The sequence below is a fragment of the Corvus brachyrhynchos genome, unplaced genomic scaffold (genome assembly GCF_000691975.1).
Source record: "Corvus brachyrhynchos isolate BGI_N302 unplaced genomic scaffold, ASM69197v1 scaffold32, whole genome shotgun sequence".
Lineage (NCBI taxonomy): Eukaryota > Metazoa > Chordata > Aves > Passeriformes > Corvidae > Corvus > Corvus brachyrhynchos.
The window spans coordinates 9,300,570-9,320,043 of NW_008237919.1; the positions used below are offsets into that span (position 1 = coordinate 9,300,570).

The window sequence follows — 19,474 nt, forward strand, 5'->3', positions numbered from 1 at the left end:
GAAATATGCTTACCTTGCACAGCACTGGATGTTAGTTGTAACACAATTCATTAGTTTCTGACACCAGGTTCTGACACCTTCTATATGTTTTGATCAATAATATCTTCCCTTTGCCAAATGTTTGCAATCCTGTTGTTCACACTGAGATTGGCCCGTGGAGGCTAGCTGTTAAGAGAGGTTCATGTAACATCCCCAATCCGTAACTGATGTTTCTGAGCTCTACCTGCTCCCAGGCGGAACCTTCTCGTTTGGATAACCATGTCTCACCTCCAGTGCAGGAGAGGCCATGTGTATGACCAAATACAGTGCTTTCTTTTCCTTTTTAAATTAAAAAAACAGAGTCATATGCAGCTGTCCATTTGGCCCAAAATGCTTTGAAACCACCAGTAATTGCTCTCTTGCAAAAAGACTTTTATTCTGCATCACTGCATCTATATATTTGAGTATGTTGCCTTTTACATGCTCCACTACCTGAGTTTGCTTAATTGCTTAATTTACATTTTAATTTACATTTTCTTAATGTTATTTAGGATGAATATATCCCTATTTTTATTTCTAATTTAGTTTTTGTTTATTTGTGTTTGGGGGCTTCTGTTAGTAATTGTGTTTTCTCCCCTCTCAGGTTTCCTTTACTCTTCTGTGGTAGATTGTTCACTTCTGATCCGTTTCACTTTAGAATTACCTTTGCAAAAACCTCATCATGAGTGACCAGGTGGTTAAAACTGTTACTTCTCCTGGAAAAGTAGAGATTCATTGTTTCTGTGTGTCTCTCCAGTAAGTGAAGGTGACACTGCCTCTCCAGAAGAGGTTCCAGTGTTCTTGGAGACTGAAGATCACACTTTTCAAGGCTTGACTGCCTAGGATTTATGTCTATCTCATGCAATTGAGAACCAGTCCTTAGTGTGTGGCTGACAAAGAGACAGCTAGCTGATAAATATATGCAATGACATTAATCTCATCTGGATTCATTCATCCAGGTCAAGGACATGGAGCGTCTGCAGAGTAAGCCCATGTGAGATCAGTAAATAAAATCTTTTCTAAGAGCAATGCTGTATTGCACCTCAACAGATTTTCTTGTGGAGCTTGTGATCTGCCTTTTTGGAGGATTTTATGAACAAGTGGAACAGACACCACTCAGAGGGGATTAAAGTGAAGTCAGAGGCTAAGATTGTAGACTTAAATGACCTCTGAGGAGTCCTCTGAGCTCTTTTTTTTTTTCATTTTTTGTAGTAGCTGGAGGCTTCTTAGATCCCAAACACCTCAGAAACTTAGATGCCTAGATAATGTTATGAATACACAGAAAATCAAATTCCTTATATTATTAGGGTACTTTGTTCCTCTCTTTTCTTATGAAAATAAATTAATAGTTCTGGGCTCAGGTGCCTGGCTCTTCCAGAAAGTGCTGCAGTCATGAAACTCCAGAAGCTGGCTTCTTCCCCTTCTCTTGTTTCACCTACAACTATCTCCTGTGCAACTGCTTTGACAGAAGCACAGTGTTCCCACACCAAACAGCCTCTCATCTTGCTGACAGGAAACTCTTCTGCTTGTGGGTTTGACCCCCATGGCCAAGATGGGTCTGGAAGGCAGATGTGTCAGACCAGAGCTCCAAAAGTTTTGCTTTGCTCTGAGAACTGGGAACTAGAAAATAATAACCATTTCACTGTGTGGTATTTACTTGATGTTAGTCTTGATTTGTTGATATTCCTGTGTCCTTCTTAGAGATCTCTCTTCCCTGTCTCTCTCCACAGTCAGGAAAAATACATTAGTTCTCAGTGTGTTTGGCCTTGCTAGAGGCTTGTCCTCTTGCTTGTCCTTGGGAATATGAGTCTCATCCTATCGTTAGAGTAATGAACCAGTTTTCAAATCCCCTGATTTCTATTTCAGCTTGGCAGCTAAATTGCCTTATTAGGACAAATCATGTAATAGCAAGCACTTCTGTTTTCTTAGCTGAGAAATGGGTAATACCTCACCAGGCACTCAGATAAAAAAAAATCAGAGTAATGAAAAGAGGGTCTCCAACAGAAGTACTGTGAGAGGGGAGATATGGCCAGTTTTCTTCAGCATTGGCTTTGCCAGTATTTCCTTGCAGCAACCAGCTTATAGGTTGGATGGCCCTTCTGCCCTGAGGCTCTCTTTAGCAAAGCCATTGGAGGCAAAGCAATGCTTTAGCTTTCCTCTGCATGGGAAGAAGCAGAGCTGCAAATTCTTTCCGCCTGCATGTAGAAAGATTGCTCTGTATTCATTCCATCTTTCCTACGTACCCGAACACTCATGTACTGCATACTCTCAAGCAGTGGTGAAATTCAGCTCCACATTTAAAAGCAGTGTGCAAATACATTACATCATTACCTAGCTCCTTTAAACCAAATCAGTGCTGGAAAATAAAAGCCTCTTGAAATAATGTGGAAAGCACATAAATTTAACACTTAACAATAGTTTGGATTTTCAATAAAGGGACTTTCATGGAAGCTGCGTCCGGGTTACCAGGAAAGTATTGGAAACACACACATCTCACTCAAGCATGTATGGCATGTAACTGCTTCAGTTTAGAGTTCAGGTCACTTCTAGTGCTTAGTATTGATCATGCTCCTGGTAGGACAGCTGGGATAGTTCTACACAGCCAGACTCTCTGTACCTACTCTGCCGTCTCTGTGCTGCCTAGTGGGACCAGTTCCTGACTCATGCATCCTGTTAAACTTATCTAGGAATTGCTTGGAAGAATTGTAGGTGGCACAGACCACAAGCACATTGGAGAGTGTGGTAACTACTGAGCGGTAGTTGCCTGCCAGTGTGCCCCATCCTGGTTTAGCTCACTAGTTCAGACAGAGCTATTGCAGCCATACAGGCAGCACACTGCTAGAAGGAGCTGCTCAACCCACCTTGGGTCCCAGCCAGTGCATTTCTCAGGTCTGATTTGAGTTCAGCAATGACTGAACCTGGCCCAGGGCCAGTCTCCAGAATTGTCTGGAGGAGGCAGGACTGTAGTACAAGGCATTAGCCAGAAAGGCTGTAATGCAGAAGGCAACTCCTGGTGTTGCATCAAAACTTCCCTCCAGCTTCCCACATGCAGTACACAGTGCTGCTGAAGCAGGACTGTTGAAAGATGTAACCAAAGTTCCTTGGACTTTCCTCCTTCAGCCCCACTCCACCTGTGCACATGCGCACAGGCTCAAAACCACCCAGACCTACAACTCCGCTTAGAGGGGTTTACCGACAGGCGTGTCAGGAGGAAAGTCAGCTGAACTGGAGACTCACAAGGCACCCTCGCTGTAACAACAGCTGCTTTTGTTCAGAGAACTGGAACTGAACTGCTTCTTCCACTGGGAGGGACTTAGATGAGGCAGGTGGAGAGAGGTTTTGCACTAAAATTGGTGGCTGTGGTCTATGCAGAGCAGCAGTGTGGCACTGCATTGCAGAAGTGGGGGTGTGCAGCATGGACATCTCCAAGATGTGGCCTGCATTGGAATGGGGGAGGAGAGCTGTTGAGCTGCTCTGTGGATCCTCGCTGTGCAGGCAGCTCCCGAACTTAGCAAGTTCGTGCCGTGGACACCAGTTCTTAACCAGTAACCAGAAATGCTTCTTGACTTGTGCAGTCCATGTTTAACAGAAACATAAAAATAAACTTCAGGTCCCATTTTCTTCCATTTGAGAAAGTGTATTGGCTTGAACGGATTTCCAGCTAGTATTTGGGTTCAGAGTGACTCATTAGGTAATAAATTATACAGTTTATCAGCAGTCCTTTTCACTACCAGCTCTGCAGCAGCTCAGCAGGGACACTGTCCAGCCTTCAGGGGCTCTGCTGGGGAATAGGTTTTTACTTCCTGCCAGAGTTTTGCTATTCTGCTCCTGTAGTAGATACCATAATCCAAATGGGCACCCTTCATGCAAGCGGTGGTAGGCTGTTCTCCTTCTGCAGAAACTCTGATGGAGGCCAGTTTGAACCCATCCCAGAATCTTTTGTTTGCAGCACACCAGTGGTGCTGAGCCAGTGGCATCTCCTGTGAATGCTGATGTGGAAACATCTCACACCCTTTTGCTACAGTGGCATTTCCTAGTGAACTGTAACACTTCTACGTGGTAAACAAAAGTCTTGCTGCCAACATGCTCTGCTTATGCTTAGTTTTTATTACCAAAATAACAGTTACCAGTTGTTCTTCTAAGAAATGTAAGTCAACACACATTTTGCATCTACAAATAAATAATGATTGGTAGAAATAGCCATACCAAAGAGCACATAAGTAACACACATCAGTAATTTTGTTTACACTTACCACATTTTTATGTAAGTAATTATTTTAATTGTGTGTACTCATAAATACCATGTTTTGTGGTACAATTGGCTTTTCAGCTGTTGGAATCAGCTCCTGCTTCTGATTTCCAAATTTTTGAATATCCACTTTAGTGCCACTGGACAGGATTTCTCATCTTCATCTGCTAAGGTTTCCCCTAGATGTTGCTAATTGCAGCATACTTTCTTGGCTGACATAAAAAGCCTTACTGAAATTTTAGGTTGTTTCCAACTGTGTCATTTACACAGAAAACACACTGAGTTAAAAATTGAGATACTGCTTATTCTGAAAAAGTTCAAGCTTTTATCCCATCATTGCCCCACTTGCACCCACATGGTCTTTCTGACCAACATAGAAGATAGTGCATCCCTGCTACAAGACATTAGGAACTGGTTCTTTTATCAGATGATTTTTTTTTCCCACTTCAGAAGAATTTCAGTGGACTGCTATAAAATCATTTGAGAAAAATGCAATCTTTGTGTTTCTTGGCTCCATACCAAAAAAACCATAAGGCCTTTCTCCTATTTTGCCAGTAAGAGAGTTATAGCTGGACATTTGATTAAGAAAACTTACTAGAGAAGCTCGATGATTGGAGTATATATCTGATGTGAACTTTCAAATAAAGAGAATGCACCTGTATTTGAAATGAATGGCGAACATCTTTCCTTGGTTCCTTCAGGTTATTTATGTACTGATTTTGTGGTTTTGTGAGCTATCAAGCTCAGCAAGTGGCCAGCATTCGACTTAGACAGATTTGTATCTTCTTTAAAAACTGTTACTTTTAAACTGTGTGGTTTTAATGAGGGGGAGAAGAACTTCTAGATCGTATTTTTCTAATAGGCCAAAATTAGACAATACTGACTAGAGAGGCATGTGATAATAAAGGGTTGGAGTAAATTGAGTAAATTGCCTAAATACTCTTTTAGACAATCATAAACAAGGGAACATAAAACACTTTCTTCTGTTTGCAGGAATAGACAATCTCTATGAGAGGGCTCTTCACATCCGCAAACTCCTCCTTACTTTGCCCAGGTCGGTCCTTATAGTGATGAGATACCTCTTCGCCTTCCTCAATCAGTAAGTGCTTTATACTTAGCCCAGGTGCTGTACCTTTATCAGCCTTCCTTTGCTGGTATTGAAGTTCTCTAGGTTTACTCATACTCTATGTAGAAGTTACATTTAGACTCCATTTAACACAAAAGATGATCTTCTAAGCAACAGTGAAAATAGAATGAAAACACTGGATTCCTTTCAAATTAAAATTCCATTAGTCCAAAATTGAACTAGACGGATTAAAGTGTTGTCTGAAATGGGGAATGCAGTCTATAGCATTAAAGCTGACAACAAAATAAACCTGTAAGAAAAATAACAAATACAAACTGTAGCTACATTAAAACTAGTTTATGCAATTTAAAAATACATTTTTTTTCCTTATCTCAAGCTGATTTCTTCTGATGGGATAAAACCCCAGTATATTCAAGCAACACAGGCACTACAAGCTACCTATTTGATGCTAGGCACTGGCAGGGTGAGGCTTCACCTTGCTGCTTCTGTTTTCTGATAACAGGGGTACGAGTATAGAGAGCACACATCCGCTGTGTATCCTTGATAGGGAGTAGCTTGGTTCTCGCAGTGCAAAACACAGGCTGGAGGGAGGGTTGTGTGAGAGGGAGAGCACTGTTCACGTCATCATCCCAGAAAAAACTTCTTTCTGTAAGCTAAAATAACAGACAGCTTGGGCAATTGAACTCTTTCTCCCTCCAGTCCTTCATGGCCCTCTCTGGTCTTGCTGACCCCAATGGTTTCACAGAAAATTTTGCTTATGTATACTTTGCCCTGATTCTGACTTTTCTCTTTCTACTGTCAATTTGTCTGTTTTTCCTGTTACATCTGTTTTCATATCACCTTTTTCCTCTTTTTTACTAAATTTGCCCTTTGCTGATTCATTCTGTCTTTGTGACCTTCCCCATTTCATCCAGCCTGTCTGTTCCTATAGAAACAGGGTCTTTGCAGCCGGGTTATTTGTTCATGCCGGTAGTCACATCTGTTCCTGTTTCCTTTCTTCTAGCAATTTCTGAACCACTTTCAAGAAGTATATAAGAGAGGGGCAGAGGTCTAGAGTTTTATGAAAATAACGGCTCATTTGGAACTGAATCCATCCCCCAAAAATGACACCATGTAAATGTCTTAAAGGCTTACATCACAGCTTCTCCTCTGCAGAGACATACAGATTGACCAGTACTTGTTATGTGGTCATGTTAGCTACATCTGTGCTCTCCACAGGAATGCAATTTGGAAAGCAGACTAAATACCTTACTGCCTCCAAATTGCTCCTGGTGCATCCACAGGAAAAATATTCCCTTTATTTGACTTCCTGCAAATCCCATCCTGCTTTTCGCATATGCAGTTATGCCAGCTTGGCCACATGAAGTCATCAGGTCTCATGGCAGACCTAACCTGGTGTAGCCTCCTGCTCAAAGCTCTAAAGTTACATCAAGTTGCTCAAGGGTTTGGCCAGTCAAGAACAAATGTCAGCAACTCCACAGCCTCTCCAGGCAGTCAGTCCCAGTACTTGGTCACTCTTACAGTAAAGAAATCTTTTCCTGCTTTCATTGGAATATCCCTTGCTATGTCTATTGCCTCTCATCTCTTTGTACCTGTGTCTGTCTTGCTCTTGTTTGTAATCTCATATACAGTAGGAGATTGCAGCTAAATTCTCCAGTAACCTTCCTGTCTCAAGGCTGAACAAACCCAGTTCTCTCTGCTTTAGTTTATAACCCATATGCTTCAGCTTCCCAGCCATCTCAGTAGTAGTCCTTTTATGGGCTTGTACCAGTTTGTCAGTCTCTCAAAACTAGCCACAGAACCACATGTGCAACTTCACGAGCACCAGGTGGAAAAGGAATAATTAATTCCCTTAACCTGCTAGCTTTTCTATTACTAATATAGCCCCAAATGCTGTGGAATTACTTCCATCCCATGAGCAGGACTTTGCATTCATCCTTGTTGAACTTGATTGAATTCCTGTTTCTCCATTCCTCCATCTTGTCAAGGTCCTTCTAAATGGTGGCACATTTACTGCCCCCTTCCCAGCGTGGTGTCATCTGTAAGCTGGCTGACTGTGCACTCCATCCCCTTGTCTAGGTCATTCATGGAGATGCTAAACAGTACCAGCCCTGCTATTGAGCCCTGAGGAGCACTGCATATTAACAGCCATCAGCAGAATGTCACATTTCACAATTATAGTTACAATCTTTTTTAACAGTTTTGCACGTATAAAGTCTGAACCACCTGTTAAATCAGAAGAACAAGATGTCTCCAATTAACACACGGGACAGGATAATAAATCATGGCATAAGAAAGGGGCGAACACAATTTTAAAAGCTAGTTATGAGGGCAGTCATTTAGAAGGTTTGCCTTATGCATATGTATTGTTTGTACGTGGAAAACACTCTCTAAAATTCCCTTTCTAGAGGGAATATGGTGTTGTATTTGAACACAACCAGACATCAGAACTCCTGTGCTGCTTCAGAGTGCAGGACGACATAGTAGAGGGCATCCCAGCACTTCAGGTTCTGTTTGACTAGCCCCGCACAGAACCATTCAAAAGCCGGCTTTTCCAGTAAAAATGTCAATGCTTTTAAACAAGGGAATGGATAGCAACTTCTCATTCAAAATTGAAAACTACTAACATTGCATTTTCTGGAAGAAAGGAGAGCTTGCAAAAGTTGATTAATAACAACAATGAAAGCCTTTTGTTTGGGCACTTCCATAATGAAACTATTGTAGGAGTTTGTGGGCAGAAGGCAAGGTGCTTAGGAATTTCAGGCTGTATGGTAAAAACAGAAACCAGAAGTCACAAGAGCCTTTGCCAGATCCAGGAACTTAGTTGCCTCCAGAAGACAATTTGGTCTGCTTAAGTTACATAGCCAGCTGTTGAAAGAGATGCACCAAGGTCCAGTGAGAAATGTATCCCCACTTCGCATCCAGCTCACTTGGAGTACTGATGACATAGAAGCAGCAGCAGTTGATGTTAGCCCATTAAGTCAGCATACAGTCAACGTGGTGGCGTGGGAATACATACATATACATATAAATATGTGGTATAAACTCACTTTATAGTGAAGAAATCTTTTTTATTGTTCCGTTACTTTATGTGGAATTGTCAATGAGAACAGGAAATCTCTAAGTTGTGATTAAAAGAGGTTTTCTACAGTTTTCAGAATAAGGTTAGTCACAGTGGAAAAGTCAATTTTTCTTGATTTTTCTGTTATAACAGCCTTTCACAGTACAGTGATGAAAACATGATGGATCCATACAACTTGGCCATTTGTTTTGGGCCAACCCTGATGCCTGTTCCAGACATACAAGACCAGGTGTCTTGCCAGGCACATGTGAATGAGATAATCAAAACTATCATCATCCATCATGAGGCTATTTTTCCAGATGTGAAAGAACTTGATGGACCAGTGTATGAAAAATGCATGGCTGGAGATGACTATTGGTAAGTCACAATATTATCCTTCTGTCTCCTAAACAAAATCATTAGGCCGGTTATCTGGATAACTGCTGTGATACGGAATTCCTTTTGTGCACAATAGAAGTATGCAGATAAATGAGAAGAGCATTTAGGTCCACACAATAAAGTGTTAAGTATAAAAAAGTGAAGCAAAGGCAATTATTATGAGGTTTCCTACAACATTTTGTGGAGGAAGCTGCTTTGTGTTCAGCCAGACAGAGATAGAATTCCAGGTGTACTGTGCAGAGCACCCAGACAGGTAGGAAATTGTTTGTTTGGCTGTGAACCACCTTATCAAATTTCACCTTATGATGCCTGCTTCTTTTCTTTGTTGTGCTTTAACTGGGCAGGTAGCTAAACACCACACAGCCACTCGCTCACTCCCCCCACAGTGGGATGGGGGAGAGAATTGGGAAAAAAAAGTAAAGTTCAAGGGTTGAAATGAAGACAGTTTAATAGGACAGAAAAGAAAGGGCAAATAACCATAATTAGAATATGCAAAACAAGTGATGCACAATGCAGTTGCTCATCATCACTGACAGATACCCAGCCAGGGCCTGGGCAGCAGCCCCTGACCAGCATTGTCCCAAGTTTATATACTCAGCATGACACCATGTGGTCTGGAATATCCGTTTGGTTGCTTGGGGTCAGCTGTCCTGGCTGTGTCTCCTTCCAGCTTCTTGTGCCCCGTAGTCTGCTTGCAGGTGGGGTGAGGTGTTCAGTGTAAACACTGCTCAGGAACAACTAAAATATCAGTATGTTATCAACATTATTCTCTTCCTAAATACAAAACACAGCATTGTAGCAGCTACTAGGAAGAAAATTAACTCTATCCCAGCCAAAACCAGGACACTCCCTTGACAGCAAACACACACACACTTTTTATTTATAAAGGATTCAAATGTTCTGAGGGCTTCTTAATATCTGAATTTTGTTTCAAGGAAACATATATAGGCTTCTTCATTAATGATGTATCCATAGCACACTAGGATAATTATGTTGCACATAACTTTGGAGCATTATAAAAATAATTTAAAATAATCTCATGGAGGTGGCATATTTTTGATATTTGTGGTTCCTCTCTCTGCTCAACCTTCTGCTTGCCTCCAGTGACAGCCCATACAGTGAACATGGTACATTAGACGAGGTGGACCAGGATGCCAGTACAGAGCCCCACACCAGTGAAGACGGTGAGTCTGTTACATTACCATGCCTTTGATGGGGGTGAGTTCTACAGGTGTTCCACACAGGAGGCCTTCTTCCTTTCCTAATTGTGTCTTATCTGAAATAAGGAGATTTCAGTCCTGGTGTTCTCTAGCAAATCTTTAATCTCTGTTTGTGTGCTTTTGCACTCTTGATTCATCTGTGTTTGACCAGCTGTTTCCTGTTCTCTCCTGATTTGCCCAGTCACAGGAAGGGCAAGAGAGAAACTATTTCAGTCGGCACATATTATCTTCTGACATGATGTTACATTTTTAGTGACTCTTTTGTCTACAAAAACTAAATTTTTCAAAAGTGTGCCTTTAAATATTGCAGCTAGAGAATATTTGCCATTCAGGCTCTATTTTTATTTGAATTTTAAAGCTAGTCTCTCTAAAGGATTTACAGCAACTGAAAAACATGTGTGTATCCCCCATGGTGAAACTTTTGAACAGTAGTAATTTTCTGTAAATATCGATCGCATATACTTCTGGGTATGAGAGGTATCCATAAAAAAATTGATGCAACTCTATTATATTAATTCTTTTTATCCAGGTCATAAAGGTGTATTCGACTGTGACAGTTTGACCATCCTTCAGATGTCCCTCGCAGTAACTTCTGCCAAGTTTCAAGCGAATTTAACAGATAGAAAAGAATTCTCAAAATTGTTATATAACTACTATTTTAGTGAGAGTTAGTAGCCCATTAGAGGTGAAGGATTCAGAATAACACTCTGTTATTCTGTCATAACAATCTGAGAAGAGCAGCAGTGTGAGCTCACTGCCTCTCTGGCCAGCAGGCGACCTAGACAGAGCAAAGAGCACACGTGGACTTAGCAGCAGTAGAAACAAAAGCTTCCCCTTGTCCATTTCAGAGGATGTGTGGAGGAAGGAAGAGGAACTGACAGAGCAGAGGAAAGGGGAGGAAAAGAGCTACAGCAGAAAAGGATTTTTTTTTTTAAAGAGTGTCATAAGGGATACTGTTTAGGAGCTGGGACAATTGCTTTAGGGAAGGGAAACCGGACAGTGTACGTATAGGAAACCTGGCTGCACTGGTCCCATTGCACTGAGAGCAAAGTAAACAATAGTTCCACTCTAGCTGTACCCGTCGGCTTTGTCACGTACTCAAGCTGTCAGTGGCAGATTGTCTGCCTCTTCGCCTTTGCCAAGGTGAGGAGGGGCAGGCAGAGTCTGTCAATGCAGCTGTTTGGAGAGAAGGGACATTTGGGTGGGCGGACATTACAGAAGGGGGGAAAACTGAGGGTAGGAGAGAAATCTTGATCTTCTGCCTGGGTGTATAGCCATGCCTGTGCAGCAGGGAGTACCGACAGCTCTATGAGACAGGCTGTGCATGGGCTCCTCTTGACCAGCTCTGTACAGCTAAACCCACCATCTTTCAACAACACTTCTCTTCTAAACAGTGTGACCAAACTCATAATTGCACTTTATTTTTCCAAGACAGTATAGCTATACTTTAGAAGAACTCCTTCTTCCATTGGAGGTGTGAAGCAAGAGTGGAAGCTGAGGAAGTCCGCCTGTCTCTCATTTAGAGAACAAGTGAAGTGCAGGTGACACACCAATATATTGGGGCCAACTTCAGGGTCACATGACCAAACCGAGAGGCAAAGGCACAAGTGGACATGGAGAAGTGCAGCTTTTCAGCAGCCATCAAAAGCAGTTACTTCAAAGCCATGCCTAAGAAAGCAGGATCCAGAGGAGCAGGACTGTGGCATCTGTGCCTTGATCATCATGGGCTCTATCCCACCACTGTGTTGTTATACCAGTTTTACACTCCTGTCCTAGTATTACTTGTGTTATGACTGTGTCACTGGGGAAGACAAACCCTGAAGAGAGTACCTGTCAACAGGACAAAGTTCTGTTAAGAGATTTAACTGCTCAAGACATGCGTTTTTGTTCACCAGATCAGCCAGTAGTTTAATTCTAGTTGCCTCATCACATCTTTTTAATTAATTCAGTGCCAAAAGGAAGCGGACATTTGTGTTTACAGAGAAATAATTGTTAGCACAAAAATAATCGTAAGCTAGGTAAATACTGCTGCAAAGCTGAAGATTAACAAGCCTGGATCGCACACAAAAAGTGTTGGTCTTCAACTCCCAACCTGCAAGCTCTAACCCATTTTTTTCCATGGATATGGCTTTCTGTTGTAATAGCACATGTTTCTAATGTAGGTTACAGACTTTAAATTAAATGCACTGACTCTCTCTTTGCACATACATTCATGTGTTTGTGCTCTGGACAGTTCCTTTTATAAAATATTACTTAGACCAGAAATGAGGATAGGTGAGATTTTTTCAGTTTGCTTATTGAACTTCATGCGAGTCACTGATTGACATGTGATGGATAAAAGAAACCCCTTCTACTAAAGGGTCTGGAGTATTTTGGGGGTTTAATATGATTGATTCATTGATTATAAGCTGGATGCATCACTACCAGCTGAATGTGGAGAGAGAGAAAGGGAGGTGCTGCATTGCTGCTGTATTGATCGGACACGTGGTATTTACATGGTTCCCTCTGTTAGGACATGGAAGAAGCAGATTCTGTAAGTGCTAAGGGGTTTTTTGCATGTTGAAAATCTTACTAGTTTTATGCTAAAATGTTGTATATATATGTAAGACTAAGCAGCCTACCCCACAGGAATTACAGGGTCATTGAAACATAATCCAGAGGTTACGGTCAAAACCAAAAGGATTTCTTTTACTTACTGTTGCTATAAAGTTAAACTGCAAGTGGCTCTCTCTGTGCCTACTAGAAAAAATGTAGGGGCTGTGTCAGTAGTGCTAGAAATGTTTCGTTACAATTTGGAAAACAGCAAGACTTTAAAAATTGAAAATTAAATTATGTCTGCAGAGATAAAATGCAGTAGATTGGGGGAAAAAAGACTAGCACATGTAAATGAGCATATAAATACTTCGTAACTGCTTTATTTTAAGCATATAAATTGTTGTGGTTTTTTTCCCCTAAGTTTACTGGTGTTCATGTATTTAAGTTGATCACTGAAAAGGGAAGCGGGAAAGAGAAGGAGCTGCATTTTACTGTGGTGTTTTCAGGCTTTTCTAGATGTGCAGAAAGTATCCTGATAAGGAAAACATATAAGTCTTTCCTTTCTCCTAAATCTGGAAATGAAATTTAATTTGGTAAGTTCAGAACATTTGTACTCAAGCTGAGACGCAAAAAAAATCTATCTGTAATTTTGCTGCAGACAGACCTTTACCTGAAAAGGTCTCTGCAGTAAAGATTCGAAGGACATTGTTCATGTTTTACTGAAACAGCTGTTAGCATATTTCCTTTACCTTCAAACTGATGGAGATTTTTTGTTCTTCTTGGAGTCATATGGTAAAGGGTGACTAGATCTGTTTGCAAAGGAAGTAAACATTTCCTGAGGAAGTTAGACAGATGGAGTTCTGCTAGGAAAACATACATAAAATTAATACCATACTCTTCATAGATATCTCATAAACTTAGGATAAAACTTTAGATGGTATTTCTGCTGAAAACAAAACTTATAGGGACATGTCAGACTGTAAGTTGTTGTACTCCCAACACATAGTCATTTTCTTGCCCTTCAGTAGTGCATGCTGTGATCGACACTTTGCCAAATTCTGTTTTGTCAACACTTTGCAACACTTTGTGCTTTTGCTCTTCCAAATCAGAGAACTGCTGTCCTGAGGACAGGACTTTGAAATTGCAAAACCACTCTATTCAAAACCACTCATTGATGGGATGCAGAAGAAGATAAAGAAATAGGGAGATAGCATCTTCCTGGGGAGTTCAAGGACATGCTTTATTCTCAACAGACAGGGTACCCCTGGGAAAATTGAGGAAGTACAGAGCAGAGCAACAGCAACTCCTGTAGAAAAAGTGCAGGGGATGGTGTCCCCTCCTTTCCTTAGCTCCTTGTGCCCTGAGGCACAGAGGGCAGCCCAGTGCCAATTCAGTGCCATCACCTCTGTAGGGAGGTTAGGTCTACCTCTGCACTCTGGTCCCAAAACTAAAACTAGCGCTTACATTTCTTCTGGCCTTTCTGCTCTCCTGAGCAGCAGAAGTTTTTCCCACAGTTCTTCAGTTTGTCCTAATTTTTCACTTCCATTAGCATTGCCTGATGCACTAGAGATGATAGGTGGTGAGATCCTGTATGTCATCAAATACTTCTCTCTACTTTAGGTGAATGCCCGCAGGTATGGACAGAGCAGTGCAATTACACTTCCTTCCGAGCTGTCAATTCTACTGTTAGACATTCAGTTCCACAAAGAATTTGAGTTACAGATCCCAAATTTAGCTTTCATTGCCTTAGCTTTTTGGAAATACTCGTCTGTCGTTCAGTAACCTTGATATTAAATGGCTTAAATTTCCAAAATGCATTTATTTCTAGTAGTAACTGTCATGGTACTTTGGTTTTCACTATTAAAGCTTGACCTGTAACAAGGTGAATTACTATTTAAGTACAGTCTCAGTGCTGTTTGCTGTAGGAAAGTTGTCTCTCTGTATAAAGAAAACACCCCTTTCACTGTAGAAAGTTATCTGTGTATAAAGAAAAAAACCCACCCTTTTCACTATAGGAATACCTGTCTGAACTTATTTTTTGTCCTTTTTACAAAATCTGTGTGAAATCTACTGCGCACTCCTCCCTGAGGAGGTGGGATTTGTTGCCCAGGCAATCTAATGTACATGTCTCAAAAGTCACATCCATTATGGGTACATTAACAATTCATACAGCTGGTTCCAGTGGGACATCATCATTCAGACCTCTGAGGGACTATGTGAGTCTTGCAGGTGGTAGAAGGATACAGTGAACAGATTCCCATAGCGCACCACACTTAGATTAGCATAATTCCACTGAGTGAGATAGAACTATTTCTAGTTTAGTCCACTAATTTGTAAATAAAAATACCTGTCTAGTCCGTTGTGGGTTACTATGTGGTCTGTTGAAGTTAGCAGAGAAACAGGAAATTCCATAGCTAATCAGTTTATCCCTCAACCCAGTACTCATGAGCATTACCAATTAACTGTGGAGAATGTCTAAGGAAAATATGTGCAGGAAATTTGGGATGTTATGACTTAGTGTAGAATTTTTTTGTTTGATTAACTTTTTTTTTTTACATTTTAAATTATTATGTGTTAGTGAGTGACTGGCTCTCTGAAGCCTGGGAGATCTTATTTCTGAATTCTTGACCAACTCTACCATAACCCATAAATTAGCTGCAGTCTGAGAACAGAGTGTTCATACAAATGTCTGCTCATTTTCAATCCTACCTGATTCCAGGAATTCCTTCTTACAACAAACTCCACAAGCAATGCATATGATACATATAAGAACTGTGGGTTTTTGTCGGTGTTACATTATTGCTGTTTGATTTCATACTTGCCCTCTTGAAGACACTGCAAGATAAACAGGCATGTTTGGTTTTACTTCTTTTCATTTGGCAGTAGTGTCTTTCTGTGCCTTATAGTCACTTTGATGCCATGATGATTTTTTGCCTTTTATACCCCTTTTATATATCTTTTTATAGCTTTTGTATTCTTAGTGGGCTTTAGCCTACATTCTTAGACTTACTTTGTTAAGCTAGGAGACTAAACATCTTAGAAGCTTCATAGTTAGGGATCAGAATGCCCCAGACCCCAAGGTCCTCTCCAGAACACATTCTGTAAACTAAGATAGAACCATCCAGGGGAAGGTTCCTCGGGGAGGGGGGCTCATTCAAGCCTCTCATTGGGGACTGTTTGATAGATCTGCTAATTAGTAAGACCTATAATGATATACCAAATCGATTGTATGTGTGCACTGCGGGGTGCATTTCGGCGCATTCCACCTGGACGTGGTGCACCTAAGGATCCTTAAAATAAATACAGCCGTAAAATCCCTTTTTCCCTTCTAACCATGTTTGATTCTTGATTTTAAGACCAGGAAAAGGCATCAGCTTTGTGGCATCTGCATTTTCTGTTAGAGCGAGACTGTAGACAGAATATCTAGAAATGACAACAGGGTAACATACCAGAATATCACACCACCATTAGAGGTTTTCCAGAATGTTTCTTTCTATGTCAACTTTTCTTTGCTTAAAAACATGAAACCAAGAAACCCTTCACCCTCACGCACAAGGGAATGCTGGTGAGGTGAGCGAGACATTCATAGGGGCCGTGATGTTTGTTATAAATTCTCATCAGGCTGAACAAAGACATTGGACACGTGTCAGGAAACTCTTACATTTTATTGTACAGTCACCATAACTTTGGCCACCACCCCTATATTTAGACTCAAAAGGTATTGGCTAACACACCCTTAAATTTCTTACAACAGAATTCCACAAGAGTGGAGGTGAACAAGTCCTTAATTTTGTACAGTACACTTCAGTAAGTTCTCAACTCCCACAGCGCACAACCAAAGGTGCTGACTCACAAGCCACAGTACATCTGATATTCAAAGGTGCTGGCTCACAAGCTCTTCCCTCCCACAACAAACGTTAAGGCAGAGTATGGGATAGAATATGATAGCTGTGCTTTGCCCAGGCAAGGCAAGGGAAGAAAACAAAAAATAACACCAGTCCTTAGATCCTGCATTGGTGCTGCTGTGTCAATGGTCCAGAGCAGGGGCTGCGAGACAAAGGAAAAGAGAGAAAGAGAGGAGGAAGACAGAGAAAAGAGAAAAAAAGATAATAGGGTCCTCTACAGCCATCCAGTAGGGATGCATTTTCAGGAATGAATACTGTTATTGCTAGGTTCTTATTTGTATTTATATAATTGAAATAATGTCTACCACCATACATTACTTTTGTGTTTGTGACAGTGAATTCCCCATATCACTGTATTCCATCTCTGTAAAGTTTCTGAGTTAGTGGCTTCTAAACACGCTGCAGTTTGTCACTGACAGGAACTCTTAACATGACTGCAGAAGCAGCAGCCTTCTGCAGGTTGGGCAAGTTATTAAAAAAATGAGCTGCAAACTACAACCTCAGTAAAGGTGCTATCTATATGTTTTCACACTGTAGAATGAAGTTAATTTTAAAAAGTCATTCCTGTGCAAAATGTTGTCATAAAGGGACAGTGGCTTTCATTACCAGCCTGGTTCTTTGGGGAATTACAACCTCAGCAATTCTAATTTGCACCAGACAGAAAGTTGCTAAGCTAGTCATTAGCCCAGATGTTAATTTCCATCTAAATATTGCTCTAATTATGTAAAGAAATTAGTAATTTCAGGGACTCTTGAGTTACTGGAATCATCAAAGTATGTGATTTTAAGACCTGTACTTCGCAGTTTTTTCTTTATATTTTGAGACTTTGATGACAAAGTTTAATCTGTTGGAGCTCAGGTGCTTTTGGTTTTATGCAGAAGAAATAAGAGGTGGTTAAAATCACAGCTGTTTGCTGGATGCCCGGGCACAGCTTTGGCCATACCTGCAGGGCCCCTTTGCTGACATCAGTAGGTCTCCATGCCAGTGCAGGTTACGGGGTGGAGCCCATTGCCAGGCGTAAAGCTGAATTTACCAGAGCATTAGCCAGGACTGCTGTAGCCAGTGTCTGGCTTCAGAAAACACCGGCCTCCCTTGCAGAAACCAGGGCAGCTCAGGATTTTGGAGCAGGCAGAGCGGCTTTAAGCAACTTGAGGCCACACAGGGACTGTCCCTGTGGTCTGGAGTCATGTGTCTCGCTCCAAAAGGGCATTAAGGAAGTGGATTAAAGCATGGGGCTTCAGTGCTGCGTAAAACACTAGGTTTCAGTAGGTCTGCATGCTCGTCACATAAAAGACAGAAATCCCATGGCCCAGTTAGGCAGGGTATCCCTACTCATGCACAGGCTAATCTTGTCTTCCTTCCTTTACTAGTGCAGATGTTAAAAGCACTCACTCCTCTTTACTTTTCCCTTATCACGCTGGTTCCTTGGGCCTTTGATTATTCATCTGAGTTTATTTTCTTTTTGGAAGTCTTCATTGCCTGGCCTCCATCCCACTCTCCAGCCACGCAGGAGCCCTTCCAGCAGGAGGCAGAGGCCTCTCTCCCAAAGGCAGTTGTTGGAATATTTGAGTACGCTGTTGTTTTCTGCAGTTCCTGAAGCAACCCAGATGTTTCACACCTGGGGCACAGATTGATTATGTTTCTTTGTAAGGGACACATTGTAACTACTGCCTGAAGTCTGCCTTTGTTCGGCTGATCTCTGTCAGAGTGAGCGCTGAGAAAATGCAAAAGATGGGGTTTATGAAACCAAAATGAACCTTATGGAATCTGATATTTGTTGTTCTTCCCACCCAGAGTGCGAGCCCATAGAAGCTATTGCCAAGTTTGACTATGTTGGAAGATCTGCACGAGAACTCTCTTTCAAGAAAGGAGCTTCCCTTCTGCTCTATCACCGAGCATCTGAAGACTGGTGGGAAGGAAGGCACAATGGAATTGATGGCCTTGTCCCTCACCAGTACATAGTGGTGCAGGATATGTAAGCAGTGTCTGGTGTGAATGGGTTCTTGGGTGTAAAGTCTGAAGCGCTTAGTGGTATTTTTCAAATGGGTCAGTGATTTGAAGGGTCAGATGGATTAAACATCTGCCTTGTATGCAGGATACCTGTCTTTACTGCCCCAAATTGACAGCTCCATCAAAAACTACTAAGCTACTTCTATGGATGCATTCCGAGTACATTAAGAGACAGATACTGCTTCACCTATTTTAATTTGACTGTCTCTTTGTAGCAGTTACTGACTTTTAACTTCAGAACAGCAAAAGCTGGGGAAATGCAGCCCTGAACTCTTGTTTTACAGTATTAAGCATGTGCTTTGCCAAGGATGACAAAGTTCTTTACAGAAAGGTTACATACACTCAAGTGTAAAGAGCTCAGTAAACAGAAGGATTATAAACAATTTTGGGAGATGTGCAAGGGCTGTAGCGCATTATAACATGCCTTCTTTCCTTAAGGGGATTAAACTCTGAGAGTGCCAAGGTGCTCTGTCACACTTCACTCACTGACTTCTCACCTCACTACCGGTGTTCTGTTCAGGGATGATACTTTCTCAGATACATTGAGCCAAAAAGCAGACAGTGAGGCCAGCAGCGGACCCATAACTGAGGACAAGTCATCATCAAAGGACATGAACTCTCCTACTGACCGTCACTCAGATGTGTATTTAGGAAGGTAAGCTCCAGCATAACATGTTTTCAGTAGTCCTGCTCACAGCTCAGCTAACACAGTAATTACTCCTCCACATGCTCATGCTGGGTCACTACAACTTGTTCTACAACTGTTTCTTCACTGGTGCAGGCAAAGAAAGAGATCGGAACCTCCACCTCCCTTGAGGCGCCCAGGCAGGAGCAGTGACAGCCACTGCCCAGTACACCCACCTCACCCTCTCTCCAACTCAGCCATGGAGCTGGGCTCCCCCAGCCTGGCAACTCACTGCAGTCCCAGAGCCCTCCTTCAGAATCGCAACCTCAACGCCGACAGCCCAGAACGGCGGCGCAGGCCTGGCC

General features: G+C 41.7%; 1 protein-coding gene across 1 annotated transcript in view; it reads left to right on the forward strand.

The window, feature by feature from the left end:
• The window catches only part of SRGAP1 (SLIT-ROBO Rho GTPase activating protein 1), a 74,382-nt gene that overhangs the window by 49,580 nt on the left and 5,328 nt on the right, over positions 1–19,474 (forward strand). The window contains exons 15-20 of the mRNA XM_017733185.1: positions 5,261–5,366; positions 8,569–8,793; positions 9,919–9,998; positions 18,269–18,449; positions 19,005–19,139; positions 19,266–19,474. Of these exons, the coding sequence (XP_017588674.1) occupies positions 5,261–5,366; positions 8,569–8,793; positions 9,919–9,998; positions 18,269–18,449; positions 19,005–19,139; positions 19,266–19,474 (936 nt within the window). The remainder of the gene's footprint in view (positions 1–5,260; positions 5,367–8,568; positions 8,794–9,918; positions 9,999–18,268; positions 18,450–19,004; positions 19,140–19,265) is intronic.